This window comes from Euprymna scolopes, chromosome 1 (assembly GCF_053919585.1).
Source record: "Euprymna scolopes isolate OS-2025 chromosome 1, ASM5391958v1, whole genome shotgun sequence".
Taxonomy (NCBI): Eukaryota; Metazoa; Mollusca; class Cephalopoda; order Sepiida; family Sepiolidae; genus Euprymna; species Euprymna scolopes.
In genome coordinates this window covers 22,573,579-22,592,636 of record NC_136482.1, presented here as the reverse complement: position 1 = coordinate 22,592,636, position 19,058 = coordinate 22,573,579, and the positions used below count along the sequence as shown (strand labels likewise).

The window sequence follows — 19,058 nt, the reverse complement described above, 5'->3', positions numbered from 1 at the left end:
GTTTGGCACAGCCTGAGTACGTGTGTTCTTACTGGTCGGGGTTATATCTTTGACATTAGTCCGACAGTGAATTTGCTGCTTTCGGCTAAGGTATGGTTTTGTTCAGTCTCAGAAGATCTACCCTTCCTACTGGAAAATGCCGACGGGTTGCTCAGGTATTTTTTGTAAGCAAAAGCATGCTGACCCTAGTGCACTGGTTCTTCAAAACCATACCTGACCTTGTATCTTACCTCCTTGAAAGGAGGTAAATAAAATACTATATTCTAAACTTTTAGATAAGAAATCCCTTTTTGAAGAAGAAAAATTTTCAAATCAACTTGATACTTGAAAATGGAACTAACAACTTCATTTCATTCATGATTGTTTGCTACAAATAATGTAACAGCGTCTCTGCACACTTATATGCATCCGATAAAAGTTTTCAAGCTGTTATTGTTGGGGATCGAAGGATTTTTAAAAAGATCCGGGGCTCGGATAAAACCATTTGAAACAATGCAATAAAAACAGCCCAGAATGAAAAAATTGCAGTCAAACTAAATAAAAGAGTACTGAATGTATGACATCTATTTTCAAATCCATCCTCTCTCCTGAGCATTTGTGTGGGGAGGAAAACCCATTTCGAATCACACCAAATTTGGTTTTTGCTATTTTCCTTATTTGTAACAAGATTATTACTAAAAAAAATAAAACTAAAGTAGTTTTGTGAACCCATAAGTGGAAAATAAACAATCACTCATAATGTAAGCAAAGTAGTTTTTTTGAATAGGTAAATATTTAAAGAATTGATTGAATAAAACAGTTATTTTTATTTGGAAATCATCCAATTATTTTCATAAAAAAGCTCACACAAATCGAAACAATGAATTATTACTATTGCACGACCTATTTCAATGAAAACATATTTAGTAAATTAAATTAAAAGATATTTTTTAATAGCTTTCATCAAATAACAGCTTTCGTTGTATAAAACATGTTATATTAATATTTAGTCATGTGTGCTATGATCACACACACACAAACACACACACACACATATGGGAATTGTAAGTAGGTTTATTTTTGTATTATTTGGATTATCAATACTACTGTTCTCATTTTGAGTGTTATTCTCACAATATTTCAGCTGATGTAATCTCCAACCTTCTTCAGGCGCATCTTGTCAAACTCAGGAATCTGCATAGAATTTTGGAAGTCGAAGGTTAAGGTTACATCAGCCAAAACATTTTGAAAATAACACCCTGCATGAGAACAGTAGTCCAAATAATATCAAGTTTCATCTAAAAAAATCACAAACAGATATATTTCTGTAATTATGCCATATTGGTAGAAAGCAATATAATTATTGTCTCTATCGTACCTTAGAATAATGCACTTATCCAGAGATCATATCCAAGTTACCTCCCCTGAATCATATTAGACATTATAGAATGCGCTCTCCTGTTTTGTAAATCAAAACTATACCTAATTCCATATAGAACCGGATATTATCCTGTTTCTGGTTAGAACACTTAATCGATTGGACACACACTAAATAGCTGCCATCTTTCACAAAGTTGTTTATAGAGAAAAATTAATTCTGTTTCAATAAAAATTTTTTTCATTCTAATGTGTTCTTAAGGACTATTTAAAATTTTTATATATTTTGATAATCAATATAATAATCTTTTAATAACTAATATAGTAATAGTAATTAATATAATATTAATATAATTAATATATGTTTACAATAATCTATATTTTGTCAGTTAAAAGATATTGGAAGAATTGTCGGTTTAATTTTATTAAGCCAATTCAAATACAAACTCTTCAGTTTAGAATACATGAAGTGTACATAATAAAAGCCATAACGTATTTCTGGTGTGAAACAATTGGGCTGCTCTTGGAGGAGGTGGCTGCCACTGCACGACTGCTGCTGCTGTTGCTGTTGCTGCTGTTGGTGTTGCAATTGCTGCTACCTTCACACTGTTACTGCCAACTCGATGTCACTGGAGCGAATGGGATTTATCCTTAAACAGCAAAGGTTTTTCTTTAATTCCATCTGGCAATCAACACAAAATATTGGGAGACTAGAAAGCAACGTACAAAAACTTTGGAAAATTTTTTTCCGATTCAAGTGTTATCTCTAGAGACATTCCCCACACTTTGTCTTGAGTTGAAATCAATATATATATATATATATATATATATATATATATATATATATATATATATATATATATAATATAAAGCTGAACGTCTGTGTGTGTGTCTGGTCACGAATAGGCTCCTATATGGTTGACTATTATAGAAAACTGATTACATATAATGATAGAAGATGTATCGAGACATAGGAATGGGTATGTTTGATCTGGCATAATGATGATTCATTAAAATTGTGGGGTCTGTGTACACGCCTGGTCCACAAGGTATGGAAATAAAAAATTTAAAAATTAAAAAAAAAAAAACATTTACAAGTGGTTTTGATATAGATGTACATAATAATACTTTTATAAGTATGTTTTAACTTAAATAAGGATGGTATAATAAAATTGTGGGGTCTGCATTCGCGCCTGGCCTCCATAGAATGGAAATAGGCAAACTTTAATAAAGACTTTTCATATCGATGTGCGTAAGTATACTTTGATAATTATGTTTCAGTCTGAAGAAATATAGTATAATAAAATTATGGGGTGTTCATTCGCGCCTGACCTCCATAGAATTGAAATATGTTATAAAGTTTAACAAGGTTTTTTAATATAGATCCACAGAATATTGTGATAAGTATTTCAGTGTGAACAGGTATGGTATAATAAATTATGGTGTGTATCTATTTTATTTTTACTTTCGTCATATTTTGCTTTGGTCTTGATACCCCCAAATTCGAAGCTATCTCTTTACAACCCTTCCTTTTCATAACCTATCATACTTTCATAAATCAGAGTCCATTTTCTGTAGGCTGTTTTTGAACCCAGTCAACGACGGGTACTTTTGCTAGTATATATATATATATATATATATATATATATATTATTTTTAAAATGTAATTATCCACTGACACGTGTTTCGTCGTCTATGACTCATCAGAGTGGCTGAATATAGCGAGATTCAGCCACTCTGATGAGTCGTAGATGACGAAACACGTGTCAGTGGATAATTATATTTTAAAAATAATATATACACCGCTCCCCATGTGGGGGTACCAAATTGGTTAAAGGGAAAATTTTTCCCAGCTCGCATTTAGGTAAAAATGCGCTTTCATAAATAATTGAATTCATTCAAAACATATCACTAAAACCAAAACAAACAACATTTATATATAGACTGTGGCCGCTTGTGAATTTGATATTCTCATGAAACTTCCTTCTTTGGAGGAAGCCAGTTCAAGCTGTCAAGACTGCTGCTTCAGTACAGGGGTACAGGTATATTAGCGTATGTAGGAAGATATTCTCATGGTAACATGTCCCACTGCCGGGAAAATAGGAAAGTTCTTTGCAATGTTGGAAGAAAACCAATTCTTGCTGTGAATATTTTCCAAATAATGGGAGTTTGTGTAAAGACACATAATGGTAATATTAAAATTGTTTTATTGAAATTGTCTCCGAAATAATATTAAAATATCGGGTCAGAAGAATTGTGGTTGGTAATCGCAAAATTATATACAGCTTATTGTGACAACACCATTACAGGGGTTATCCATTGTATTTTGAGATGATCATTTGTAAACGTTGTCAAGCCTCCTATAAAACACATTGCTTGCAGATGGAACTAGAATTAGCCTTTGCTGGTTTTTACAAGAAAAAAGAAGCACATGCACAAAAAGAATGCCAAAACATAGACTCCATATATATATATATATATATATATATATATATATATATATATATATATATATAAAACAGGCACAAAAATGGATTTATGATAAATCATAATGCAAATATATGCGCAAACATATGTCGAGATATGAATATGAAATAGTCTACAAAATCTGTATAAAAAATACACATAATCTTAATATTAGCAATGAAAAATGAATTATTTCTCTCAAATCAGACAGAGGGTGTCAATTGTGACAAAAGGTGTAAAAAGCATATAAAATTAGTATCACACAAGTGATCATTCATCCACCTTTGTTTATAAACCAATGTCGTATATAATAACTATATATCATATAGACATATTATAGCTGTACATATACAAATTATATAATATACATATACACATGCATATGCTGTCATATACATATATGTATGCATATACATTGAAATGTATATTTATACATATATATGTACATATATTTATGTATGTATATATATATATTTTGTATACATGTACACACATTCAGTTATACATATACATGTACACACATATATATACACATATCTACATAAATATGCACATGTATATATAACTATATATATGTACACATGCATATATTTATATGTACATATATTTATATGAATCGATGCATTCATATATAAATATATATGTGCATGTATATTTTTATATGTATATGTACACATACATTTATATAATGTACAAGCATACACAATATATACACATATGTATTATATATACATTATATATATGTGTATATACATTTATACATGGGCACATATGCATTACACATGCATATGTACATATGTGTAAATGTATATTAAAAAACTAATAAAAATATGTAGAAAAAAACTAACAAATATATTTGAACATAGACTGAAAAAAATGATGAATGATTGAAATAAGGTAGGAGAAATGAAATAATCTCACCTGCACATTTTTTTTACAAATGCAACAGTGAAAATGATTGTCACTGTGCGCAACGTATACATATAAACATGACAATACATTCTTCGATACTTACATTCATTTGTACATTTATGCAATGATTTGAGAATGTATATAAAAATGAAAATGAAAAAAAATAATAAAAAACAAACTTACTGATATAATATTCAATCGCATACATTAATTACACAGACATTTTGAAATTGCTTGCATTAAAGAGTATACAAACCCATTTCTAAGTGTAGAGACCCTTTGTTATACCTTTTTTAGTTTATTATAATAATAATAATAATCAAAAGAAGAAGAAGAAAATCAGTGTATAATGGCACAGATTAAAATGACTAGTATAAAATCATTGATTTAAAAATGGCATTGCATTTGTCAACCATATTGGAGCTAATTTAATTGGCGGCCATATTGAAACGTTTAGTTCGTCGGCTATTTTGTAATAATTCATTAATTAGTTCTCTCTTATGGGTATTTAATTGAAATAAGTTTGAAGCTGTGTTTTATTTTCAATAATTTATCATTATATTCTTGTATTCTGAAACAATAATTATATATATATATATATATATATATATATATATATATATATATATATATATATATATATATATATATATATAGTTGCATCTCAATGATATGCTTTGAAGCCAGAAACGTATCTTCATTGAGCTTGTTATTTGAGGCAATTTGGTCGATATTATAAAGGATATATACCTTGTGTGTGTGCGTGCGTGTGTGTATGTGTGCGCTGCCTTTCTCTTTTTACCATTCTGATCTATGTTCCTTACATATGTGTTTTGTGTGTTGAATTTTGGTTGGCGCTAGTAAGAAAATAGAAAGGACTTAATTCTACGTTTTTCTCTCCATTGATGGATTTGAAATAAATTTGTAGGGCGCATTGATTTCATCTATCCTTTGAAGAGCTACTTCAACACCTTTCAAGATCACAGTTGATCAGCAGAGAGAACCCTGGAAGCAACAAGGAAAGACGTCCCTTCTCTCTCTCTCTCTCTCTCTCTCTCTCTCTCTCTCGCTTTTGTCCTTGTTCAAGGGACACTCAAACATTGACTATCTTTGCCTACAGATAACTGTTGACAGACTTTCTCGGGTTCAAAGAGCTTTATACCTTTTCTTTCCTCACTCGGACACTGCCCAGCTTCCTTTCACATACCAAACGATAAAGTTAACTTTATTGAATAAACGCTTTTGTTGTTGCTATAAAAAAGTTTTTTTTTTTTTTTTTTTTTTTTTACACGGTGGTCACCACTTATCAAGGCCCGGAAGCCACTCAGGGATAAGGGTTATTGCAAGTACAGTACGTTAGTGTGGAGATTTAATGAAGTGTTTACTTAAGAGGGCGGTTCATTAGGAATTTGTTAACGTTGGACTTGAAGACATCCAAGTTGTAGTCAGGTGGGAAGCAGGCAGACGGAACAGAGTTCCACAGGCGTGCAGTTCTAAGAATGCCATGGTTTTCGTTGCATACTGCTAATGTATAGAAGTGCATCTCATTTCTATAAATGGTACCCCCCTCCTACGTCATTCGAAAATGCAACTTTTTCATTTGGATTATCTTTTCTTTACAAACAATCCAAAAGTGGCATTAATTTTGCATTAGCTTTGTTTACAATCATAGTGCTGGTGCTATCAGATCAGGCTGTCTAAAGATATTGGCTTCCTGAGACAAAATGCACCTAACATTGATGCTTTTTGTTTTTCTACTTCCTTTTTGCAAAACTTAATTATGTTCTGCAAAACCAAAAACAACAACCCACCTTTCCCCCTTTTTCTTCTTCCCATTTCCCCTTTCTCTTTGTATCTCCCCCATTTCCTGACTGGTTTCCTAACTTAAAATATATCAAACATTAATACTGTAACATTAATACTTGCAAAACTCATTCATGTTCTGCAGCACCGATAACAAAAACGATAAAATCTACTATAAAATAACTAAACCAAACACTAAAAATTAGCGTTTGAAGATACAAAGAGCTTGAAGAATAAAAACCTTCTACAAAATAACTGAATACAACATGAATACTATTTCCAAAATAACTGGATTCGGCATTAAATAACCTGAAAAACGGGTTGATATGCCGTAAAACAAAACAACCAAACCATAGTGTGGAGTAGCAAATATCCATGAAATGCAAAGACCGTGTTTTACTTTATATTATGTAAAATTCAAGCAGTGTTGTAGTAACATGATCCATAGATAGAAAGTTCTTGGAATTCTGTTTGATTCCAAGCACAAAGTTGTTTTTGCCTTTCGTGAAAAGAAAATGAGTTTTTGCAGTGAATGTCTCACACGAAAAAAAATCAGTAATTGGATTGCAGTCAAACATTTTCCATGAAAATAATGATAGAGTAGAGAAAGACTAGCAAGATCTCTTTTGTGAGGAAGAGGTTGTAGAAAACTTAAGAGATCATCTCCCAGTAGATTACGAAGTGGATATCTAAACATAATGTTCCTATTTACTTGCTTCCTCACGAGGGCAGAGTTAGACACAAGGTCGATTTTTAATGTGGAGAAAATCCAGCTTCCCCCAAAAAGGTGCTCTGGATAGGAACAAAAGTAAAAATAGTCTCAGTCATGAAGGATTCCTCAGTGACTGAGGACAGAAAAGGTGAAGTGCAGTATCAGAACAGATACTACACTGTGATCTTGGCCTAAACTGTATATGAATGATGTTTAAAAATATCCTAACAGATAGCCTAGCAAATTATTCTTTTTACAAAAATTATAACTTGGTGAACATATTTGAATAAGGGTATAGGATTGTCGACTCTTCTTGACTTACGGATTTTGTGGTACAGACGGAACGTCAGTGATGATACAGATATAGTCCCTTCTGATTAACAATTTGTACAATATCTTTACCATAATCATGTCTTTTATCAGAAATATTTTTATGATTGAAAATGTAAGAATTTTTTAATCAAATACTGAAACGAATTTGTCTGTCAGAGTTTATTTATTTTTAATAAAATATGTTGTAATAATAATAATAATAAATTTTGTGAAGATTTCTTTGAACAAATAATCAACTGAATTATCTTTTTCCAATCAAATTTTTTAGAAATAAAATATTTTATGATAAAAATATATTTCTTTTAAAAATAGTTGATGAATGTTCTGAATTGTTAAAAGCAAGCCCTTCTTCTCCAGTTTAAGAATGAATTTCTAAATAATAATCTTATTATTTAGAAATCCATTCAGTTCTATGAGGAACTGAGGGCGGGCTTCTATTTTATCTAGGAGGAAGCTGATCTGTATTATTTAAATTCTTTGTACGACTGTTTTAATTCTTTAGTGACGGTGGTCAAGTGGTTAACGACACTGACTAGCAATATGGGTGTTCCAAGTTCGAATCCAGCTTGTTCCACAGAAATACTTTCATTTAGAATGTTGGCAACCTTTCGTGGCCCTTCTTGTAAGTACCCGATGTTTTTCTAGAAATAATTCTGACTAGAAAGTTATGGGGGAAACCAATGCCAACAATAAAATCTTTGGATTCATACGATAATGATATTCAGTGTTATTATCACAACGTTTCGGTTGATGTAACCTCCGATCTTCTTCAAGTGTATTTTGTTGACCTTGGGATAGTTCTATCGGACTCAGGAATCTGTATGGAATTTCGAATGGAATACTTTATTTAAACCAGAAGGCAGAATACTATTGTTCCATCAGCCATGATCGGGGAGAAGTTTGGAGTAATTTGCAATTGTATTCTTAATATCGCTTGAATGAAGATTGAATCTTCAACCTCCAGAAAGAATGTCACTTAGAACTTAACACGTTAATTATTAATCAGAAGGAACCTTATCTGGATCGTCACCAGCGTCTCGCCTGCTTTCTAGAAAATGGAAGTAAAAAAAAGAGAGCAGACAACCCATATTTGAATAAATGAAACTAGCTTTACCTTAAATACAATTGAAGGTCTCTGCACCAAAACAAACAACTAGACAAATCCATAGATTATATAGTTGCTGTAAAATAAACCTTTAATGCAAGCCATTCGCAACATACACAGGTTTTAACCAAACAAGCCACATATATTATTATTTGCACATGAAAGAGCATTGAGCATTGGCTTTTTTAGGCATTTATTTTTTTCAATCAATGCTCAAAATTGTCAAAAGAAAATTTTATTTCCTGTAAAGCATAATCACAAATTCATAGCAAAAATAAATATAATAATAAATACAATACATTACTATATATATATATGAATATATACATGAACATATATGATTGTATAAGATGAATGAAAACATCAATAATGGAAATAGACTAGATAGAATATAATATATACATAATATGTCATATATGTGTAGATATAGATATTAGAAATGATACATACATGAATATTGCTAATAGTATTATATTTAATGGCAATAATAAATAAATAAATGCAAAAAGTGATAGTGATGGATACATATGCAATCAAGATGAACTCTTCTCAAACAAAAATTAACACCATAACCATTCAATGATAACATTTTGGAAAATGTCATAACATGTTTCTTAAAGCTAAAGAAGACTGAATATAAAAAATAAAAACAAAAGAAAAATAAAGACAAAAGAAAAATAAAGATGGAAAACATCGAGAGAGAGAGAGAGAGAGAGAGAGAGAGAGAGAGAGAGAGAGAGAGAGAGAGAAATAGTAATATAATACAATGCAATAATGTACAATACGGAAGAATCAGCTAAAGATATTAAAAAAAAAAAACAATACATTTTTTAATATCATATAGAATGCAGATATGGATGAATAAAATATAAAATTGGGAAAAAAAGGGACATTTGGTGAAGTTTTCAATATTTGACTTTTCTTGGTGGAGTAAATTTTTTTTTTTACTCCTACTTATAAACAATTTTTTTCACCCTTATTCATAATCAAAGAACATAGGAAAAGCGAAAAAAAAAAACAAACAAACAATTCGAATTTTTATGAAAACAAGATTGGAAAATTATGCGAAAAAAACAAAACAAAAAAAAACAAACAATTTGAATTTTTATGAAAATAAGATTGGAAAATTATGCGAAAAAAATGTAAAATTAAAATTTTTTTTAAACATTAAAAATAAAATAAAAGTGAAATGTAGGAGAAGGTATTCGATTCAATAAATATAAAAAATAGGATTTTTTTAACAACTTAAAAAATTATTAACTGATGAAAGAAATATGAATTCACTACATAAAATTTTAAATAAAAGAATGCGAGAAATATATATGTATATATATATATATATATATATATATATATATAAGTGCATTTTTATTCTTTTATATATATATATATATATATATATATATATATATATATATACATACACACATATACATATGCAAATAAAATATATTCATATGCAAGTATATATATGTACTTATATATATATATATATATATATATATATATATATATATATATGTGTGTGTGTGTGTGCAAATGCAATGTAAAAAGCCACAATTAATATGCAAATTTTATGAATGAACAAATGAAAAATGTAAATTTGGTATGCAATAAAAATATTTCTTATAACTAAAGTGGATAAAAATATGATATGTACATTAAGTTTACAAAAATGAATTTAAAAGAAGAAAAAGCAATTATTATTATTTTATTCTTCTTTTTATAATAATATTAGTAAACGCAGAAGATAATGAAGCCTCTAAATACTATAATCAAATATTAACAATATTAACCGTCACATCAGTTAGTAATGGGCGAGTTTCTACAGAAAGCAGGACGACATTACAGAGTTACCCCCCTTCTCTAATCCACGTATTCACTTCTTGCAGAACTGTTTGTTCATGTGAGAAAAAAATTATTTATTATATTTATATTATGGATCAGTTCTCCAAAATATTACATGATATCCACAAACGCTAAGGAGTATTGTTTTTTTTTTTTTTTATATTAATACAGTTCTACATACACCCTGAGATGAGCGTCATTCTAAAAAGTTATTAATTAAAATATATCTGCCATCTTTATTTTTGAAAATAAGATGGTGATTTAAACCATATAAACTACGTTGCCAATCTGTTGTTTTTTTTTAATTAATAAAGGCTAAATTGTAATCAATATGCTCTCCTTTTGATTATAAGGATTTTTTATAATAATTTCCTGAATTTTCAGACCTTTTTTATGAGAAACGCAGAAAAATGTTAATACATTGATGAGGAGAATTCTTTATTTGTTGGAAATTTTACGAAAATATAATCTTGATATATTGATAATAAAGTTGAATCTCAGAAACGTGTGTAGATATAAAAGAAGGTATTGAATACTTGAAATTCTGTTCAACATTTTAAATATTTCGAATTGTACCCTATGAACATAATATTTGTATAACCTATTAAGTATTGAGGTTATTTTCATCTGTAACATTAAAACATCTTATAGGTATGGAATACATATTTTTCTTACAAAACTTATATATAAATGAGTCTCACACATGAGAATTCAAGAGTTATTTTATTCCTAACGCGCACACACACACACACACACACACACACACACACATATATATATGTCTACCGTGCTAGAAAGTTACGTACGCCTAAAAGTATCCTGTACCTCTACAAGACCACCATTCGCCCATGTACAGAGTACTGTTGCCACATTTAGGTTGGTGCATCTGCTACTTGTCTCTCACTTCTGGACAGGGTTCAAAAGAGAGTTGTCAACCTGATAGGTCCTGAACTGTTATCCAAACAACCTCTGTCCCATCGATGAAATGTTGCATCCCTCTGCCTGTTCAACAAGTATTTTAATGGTGGATACTCTGACGAACTACAAACCCTTGTACCCTCTTGGCATAAATACTCCTGACAAACCAGACAATCAGCAAAATCTCGCCCCTACACAGTAGAGATCCCTAGATGCAAGAAAGCCTTCTACTCGAATAGTTTCTTCCCCAGAATTGCTAGACTCTGGAACTCCCTTCTGAGTTCCTGTTTTCCCAACTGTACTGACATGCAAAAGTTCAAGTGTAATGTGAACAGACATCTTGCTGCTCAACTCCCCACATAGTATTCATGCAACTTATGCCCCCGATAGTAGCCCCTTGCATCAAAATAGCACTGTGCCTTGTTTGGGGTGAAAATGGAATAATATATGCGAATTGTTCAAAACCAGGAATGAAAACACTTGATGTAAGAATAGTTTGAGAGTTTTTATTAGATACACATGAAGACAAACAGGAGGGAACCTGAATTCCTACAGGAGAGAACTTGAATGATCCTTGAGTGTCTAAAGTCTCTCCATATAGGACTTTGTTAGGACAGCATGGCATGAGGATACTTTTCCCTATGTGCAAACCCTAAATATTCAAAATCACATAGTATTCACAGCTCAAATAAGATCTCACACTGACTGAAGAGAACACTTTCTTCAAGTTTTGTTACCCCAAGTAATAACACAAAACTGAATACTCTAACAGATTAGGTGAATTTTTATCCTGGCATCTAGCAAGAATAAGAGATCACAAGAAATATGTACATATTTAAATGATTGATTAGGAAAAGAAAAATTATGTTTTTAACTCCTTTATAAAATCAACGTTTGAGAGATAAAGGAGAGCTTTAATGGACTATTTGAATATCTACGTATCTTATGTAGAGATCAAATGTTAAGGGGACTCCTTGATTTCTTAGAACTTCAACTAAAGTAAAATGAAACAACAACAAAAAAAATGAATGTTTTTATATATAAATAGATCACACTTATTCTAATAATACCTTATTTTTATGCTATTTTATTTACATTAAATTTACTATTTAACAATGCCATTACTAACTGTTGTGCTTAGTAAGAAAAGCTTGTCAGTTTCACCTATACACACTCACATTTAAAACAGCCATATGTATATCCTTCAGCATGTACACTTTCATATAAAGCTACTATCATACATTTAATGATACACACTCACTCCAAGGCATTACCAGAACCAGGATTACGTTTATAAAAAAAAATAAATAAAAAATAAAATAAAATTTTCAAGGAAAGCGAGTTTGAAGAAACAAATTTTCTTCCAAAAAATTCCTTTTTTAAAAGAGAGAGAGAGACAGAAAGATTAGAAGATTGTATATGCCAACAGAAGTTCCAAGTTGATATTCCTTAGTTTGTGTCTACAGATACTTTTTCGGTTTTGAGTTAAAAAAAAAATAGAAGACTGATTGTGTATCCTCTGGCCCTGTGGGAGGAAAAATGTTGGTTATTATTAATAAGTAAAAAAGAGTAAAAAAGAAAGCAAGTCTGGTCCCTGAACCAGCTCGCCACATTCATGTCAACACAAAAACTGGTTATACGTACCGTAGAACTCGGCAAATCTTACTTTACTTTCAGAAATGGGTGGAACCAGGAAACAGATGGCTAGATTACATCTTGGCACAATGCACTCGGCACATGGGAGATGGCGGTTCTTGCATTCTACAATTCTGTGGTTGCACCATAGGTTCACTAACCTCTCAGGCATTATCTGCTTGGTTGTCATTCCAGGGGTTGGGATCCCCACACTTGTCATTCGGCTGGCTTACACTCTGCTTTGGGAATTCCATCTAAACAGGCTGCGATAGACAGGTGAGAATACGGCTCTTTCTTGGTCTCTTTACCCATGGAAAATGGGGCAACGTGGCTCATCTCATCGGAGAGGGTAAATATAACAGATCTTCTTGTAAGCCTTTAATTTTTTATCATCTCTGTGTATCAATTCCTCTATTATACTCTTTACAGCTGAAAGCAGAAGTAGGAGGGCTTCTGTTTAATAGAATTCTTTCTGTTGGCTTTTTTACCAATGTAGGCTGTCCAAAAAATTGGGATGGGAAATTTTTTTGGACAACCTTCGAAACCAATCGAATTACTTGCTGGCTTATTGCATGAAAAGAAGTCAAGAATCGTTAGAAAAGAAAAATGCCTTGCTATTAAATTACAAGTCTTTTTCTAAGATTATATGTATTTATATATGAACCTACATAAAACAGACAGATTAAGATTTGAGAAATAAATATAAATACGAGTTATTTTTTTTTTATTATTACGATATTTTAAATTGTTGAAATTAATTCCCCTATTTTAACACCCATAAGAGGTACACTTTTATATAAAAAATTAATGTTCAATTAGTGTGCATTTTATAATTTTAAAATCGCCATGGTTATTAAATAATATTAAGGATCCAAGAAGAGTGACTATTTCTAGTTGGAAATCTATTTCTACAAGAAAGTTGGTGAATATCAGTTTTAGGTTAACTCAATTCGCTCCATACTTTCAATGTAATTTCTTTAAAAGAATTCTTGGAATTTGTGTTAGTCTTGCAATAAATGTCATTTTAAGTAGATATTCTTTTAACATTGGCCTTAAATTACAACTCTTAAGAAATACATTTTAAAACAGAGCAAAAGGACTTCCGATTTTCATCCTCCTTGCATACAACAATAAATCTAAGAAAACAGACATTTAAATTAATATTTGTGCAATTAATCTTAACCTATAATATGTAAATATAAATATAAAAAGATTTTTATGTGTACATAATTTTATAACATTTTTGAAGAACACCGAACGTACTGTCATAATTAATTGCTGAGCGTTTAGATTTTTTTTTAATAAAAAAATATAAATATATACAAAACGATATTCTAGTTTAACTAAGTTATATCGCATTGCTTAATATAGAATAATAATGTCATTATATTCTTATTGAATTTCATAAGTAACAACATATTATTTATCAAAAGTCATAAGACTAACCCTCTAATTTTTATCAGATAAACCGAATATAAACACTTGTATCAAATTATTTAATATCAGTATGAATCATTAATAGTAATAACGGTTTTAAAGACATTTTGCCAGCTATTTCTTGCAGGTAAATATATTTTCTAAGACAATGAGGGGAAATGTGGCAACATAGATATCAAGATAAAAGTCAGAATGAGGCCACATTCAGAGATGGATAACATTTTTGGCAGAAGAAAGACTTAAAAAAATACAACAGCCATTTTTTTAATTGAATTAAAAAATCCTTATTCTAATGTGAAAATTTAACAAATTCACTTTAAAAAAAATTGTTGCAAATATTTTGCTTTAAAATCAAAACTTCTTTTGATAAAATTAAATGATGGCACCTAAACAAGTCTGATTGTAATACCCACCTCCAAATATGGCCAAGAATAAAATTGGAAATGCAATAAAATAACAGAAATTCTCAAGAAAATTCCAAAAACTCAGCAATTTCACAAAGCCATCAAATATCAGATATCTTACAGCAAGTACTTACCTATGCTGATCAGAGCTATTCTGCCCGTTATTTGGTTGAGCCAACCTGTGATGTATGAACTGAAAGCGTCGCAGATCCCATAGCAGATCATCATATAACCAACCATGTGAATTCCCAGAAAACATGTAACAAAGGCCTGCAAGAACGAGAACACAAAACTAAGAAACATTCATAACAATGAATGATAGAATCATCATCAATGTAAAACCGACTAAATCGACAAGCAACAAAATCCCACCCCTTCAATGTAGAGATCCCTAGATACCGGAAAGCCTTCTACTACTTCTAATAGTGTCTTCTCTCAAACTGTTACTTTGAAATTCTCTCCTGGTTTCCTGCTTTTCTGATTGTACTGACATGCAGAAGTTTAAAAAAAATCATCATCATCATCATCATCATCATCATCATCATCATCATCATCATCATCATCATCATCATCCAGGTGATGGTGGCTAAGTGGTTAGCGACATGAACTGACAACCTAAGTGAGCCAAGTTCGAATCCAGTTTGTTCCAAAGAAACATTTTCATTTAGGGATGTTGGCAACCTTCACATGATCTCTTCCGTAAGTACGCGATGTAGTTCAAATTTTTTGTGGCCCTTGCATACATTGAGTATACAAGAAGTACAGTGAAATTAGGTTGAGAGAAAATAACAAATTTACATACAATAAGTGTGAGACAACGGAGACAGATGAAAACTCAGATGTGGAGAAAATATTTCTGGATGTCGAATCTATTGAGGCCATTCAGAAGTTTTGTTACTTTGGTTGAGTACAGGGTGGAGCAGGTGCTAGTGTGATTGCAAAAGTTAGAAGTGGATGGAGTCAGTTTAGAGAATTAATGTCTTTACTAACATGCAGAGTGAAAACTGGTCAGTGGGGGTTGAGGATACGCGTTGCATGGAGAAAAATGATAAGGAAATAATACGATCGATGTGTTGAGTGAGTCTTAAATACAGTTTTTAACTTGATGACAGAGGAAGATCAAATATGGACAGTATAGGGAGATGTGTATAGAACAGTAGACTTTGATGGTATGGTTATGTTGAAAAAATGGATGATAGTTCTTGGATTAGCAGATGTAGAGTACTTAAGGTAGCAGGTTCAGTTGGCAGGGAAAGGTCAAGGGGAAAATGGGAAGAAATGATAAGGATGGATTTGAGAGAAAGAAGGATAAATAAAGACCTGGCCAGAAATAGGTTGGTTTGGGAATCAGTTTCTAAAAAGTGTCTAACACATGGCAGCATATCAAACAGATGTTAAACATAATGATAATGATGATGATGATTTTGATTTTGATGATGCCTTCTGTATAATTCTGATGATGATGATGATAACACTGTATCATCATAGCAAGCTTTGAAGTCAGTTTACCGATTCTATAGACAATTCTGTTCCATATATACCCACTCCAGTCTAAAGTAGAAGGAATGTAATCTTACCTTGGTAATCTCTGCACTGACATAAGCGATGTGGATGGCACTAAACATGTAGAGGGGGATCAGCATGAGGAATCTCCAGTTGGTCATGAACACGATGACGGCTTTTACGTCCAGCCACACCTGCCAACAGCTCTTGATGTCGGTCGTGGTCTCGCACTTGTAATACAGGGTCAATGGATCTACACAAAAAAAAAGGATAAAGAAAGCCAGGATGTCCATCCCAGCAAAAACGGCCACAAGGATGTAGATTGTTGTCTGGTCGACTGGCACAGCATCGGTGCCAACATCGTCGGAATGGCTGAAGGAAACTCCACACTGAGCATACTGGTTGGTGTAATTTTCCGGAAGTTGAAGAATGGTCTGGTTCACTAATAGGGAAGGTGTCATGGTGTTGTTCGGGGAAATTAAAATGGGAACTGGTGCATTGCTGCCTAAGATCACGGATGATATCAAATTGCCAAATACTTCAGAGAAGAAAAGGATGAGGTAGAAGATGCCATGAAACTTACTGCAGACGTGTTCTGTCTTCTGATTTGTTTTTGAGGCATAGTCGCAGGCCAAACGTTGGATGTAGGTCCCAGATGCGCCCCAGGAAACTGCGTTCCAGAAACCGAGCAAGGCAGAAACAGGCATGAGAATGTAGACTTTAGGGTAGCAGTTGCTAATCACGTAGAGCAAATGGAACATTACGGTCACAAGTGTTGCGTTCCGTGGCTCAAGTCTCTTTACAACATATGAAGCAAATAAGGATCCGATGACGAAGAAAGCAAATAAACAGGACAGGGTCATTAATCCTACCCCGGCTTCTGAATTGAGGCTGCTCTGTAAATGTCTCAGAGATCCAAAAGCCATGTACATAACCATGAAGCCGATGCTATAAGAAAAAAGATTTTTCCAATGCTTTCCAGGTCTTTCCTCTTTGGATTCAGTATCAACCGTTTCGAGATGTATGTCTCGGATGTCTTTTAGTGATGAGATCTGCATCAGAGACATATTTGAGTAGCTGTTGTTGAGGTTATTGAGCATGTGAATACACGCCTCGGACAGGTTGACATGTTCCCGGCTGTTGCAGTGAGGGTTCGAGAGTAATTTCGAGCTACCATACAAATGGAGGAATGGTGCAGCTTTGCTCATATTGAACGATGGTTCACATTCAATTACCCGGAAGTGTGCAGGAATTTCAAGGGCAGAGAACTCTTTTCTGACAGGTTTTTCCTCAATTAATGGAGCTGTACTATCTACGCTTATTTGTGTGCTGAATGTATTGGCATTCTTAGTATTGGTTTCATCTACAGTTTCAAATGTGGTGTTGTTCGCGGTTGATTGGCTGTCAATGTCTACAGTAAATTGTTCCGCTGGAATGTCTGCAGGTGCATCTTCAAGGACAGGGTCTCTGTCGAGGTTTTCTTCAACAGATACACATGGACTTAAATCCAAAAGTGGAGCATCACTATCATCATTGGAGTCAGATGAATCCAAGGTATCCTTTAAAGTGTCGTCAGCAGCACAGACAAGGATTGAACTTACAATGCTGACATCATTAATCTGGTTATTAACAAGGCTACAGGTGGCATTTTCAGCTTGTTGGAATTGGTAGAGTTCTGCTTCCTGAAAGAAAGCATCAGATTCACTTGGAACAACACTATCCATGTGGTCTATTCCTGAAACTGGATCCAAGTATGATCCTAGAGGGTTTACTGGATCGGATGGACACTGGCCAAACTGCTGGAAATGACTAACTTCAGTATTCTCTCCAGATTCAATGTAGTTGACAATGTGATTTTCATTTTTATTGGCAGGAGTATTTGGCTCATCAGTTTCAAAGCTAACCAAAGGAGTATCACTAGCTACACCTGCAGACATTCCAGCGGAACAAGGTGATACAAAACTAGGTTCTGCATGAGCATAAAAAGTAGCAGCATGATCCTCCTGGGTCGAGGGTTGATAAACATAATGCGGGTCACTAGGCGGGAGAGAATTAATTAGAGGCTCAGTCGAACATGCACCAATAGCTGGATTAAAATCGATATCTCCATTAGACTCATTTTCATTTTCGCTGTCAGTCGATGCTCCTAACAGAGGAATATCGCTACCAGTGCTGCCAACGTAAGAACCATTGTAAATGCAATTTTCCTGAGATTCAACATTATCGACATTGCCCTCAAAACACTCAGTTTTGTTTGGCAGTGTATAACTGCTATTTTGCTCGATTGGGATGAAAGTGTCTACTCCGAAGGTTTCAAGACTATCCAAGGAAGTTCCAAGGAGGGGATCATCACTGTCATTCTCATCGCTAAGTTCTACCGGTTCTAACGCGATAATTGTTCCCTGGGGCTCTGTAATAGTTGCATTCGGATAATAGAAATCATCCGTGCTATGTGGATCGGTTTCAATGGGAACAACTTCTGGCTGAAGGATTGGATGACTAATGTTGCTTTGGCTAAAATTGAGAAATAATTGTCCATTGTCCAGTGATTTACCTGGTGCCTCAGTTGTGTCAGCAGCATTAAGCACAAGGTTTTCCATGGTATTCATATTATCAGACCTGAAAG

General features: G+C 32.6%; 1 protein-coding gene across 2 annotated transcripts in view; it reads right to left on the bottom strand.

The window, feature by feature from the left end:
- The window catches only part of LOC145285869 (uncharacterized), a 65,309-nt gene that overhangs the window by 19,722 nt on the left and 26,529 nt on the right, over positions 1 to 19,058 (bottom strand). The window contains exons 2-4 of one of the 2 annotated variants that reach the window (XM_080134441.1): positions 16,507 to 19,051; positions 15,064 to 15,199; positions 13,109 to 13,517 (exon numbers count right to left, since the gene is read on the bottom strand). In XM_080134441.1, the coding sequence (XP_079990567.1) occupies positions 13,426 to 13,517; positions 15,064 to 15,199; positions 16,507 to 19,051 (2,773 nt within the window). In that variant the 3' untranslated portion in view covers positions 13,109 to 13,425. Of the gene's footprint in view, positions 1 to 13,108; positions 13,518 to 15,063; positions 15,200 to 16,506; positions 19,052 to 19,058 lie in introns of those variants that run through there. The other variant, XM_080134356.1, reaches the window with a different exon arrangement.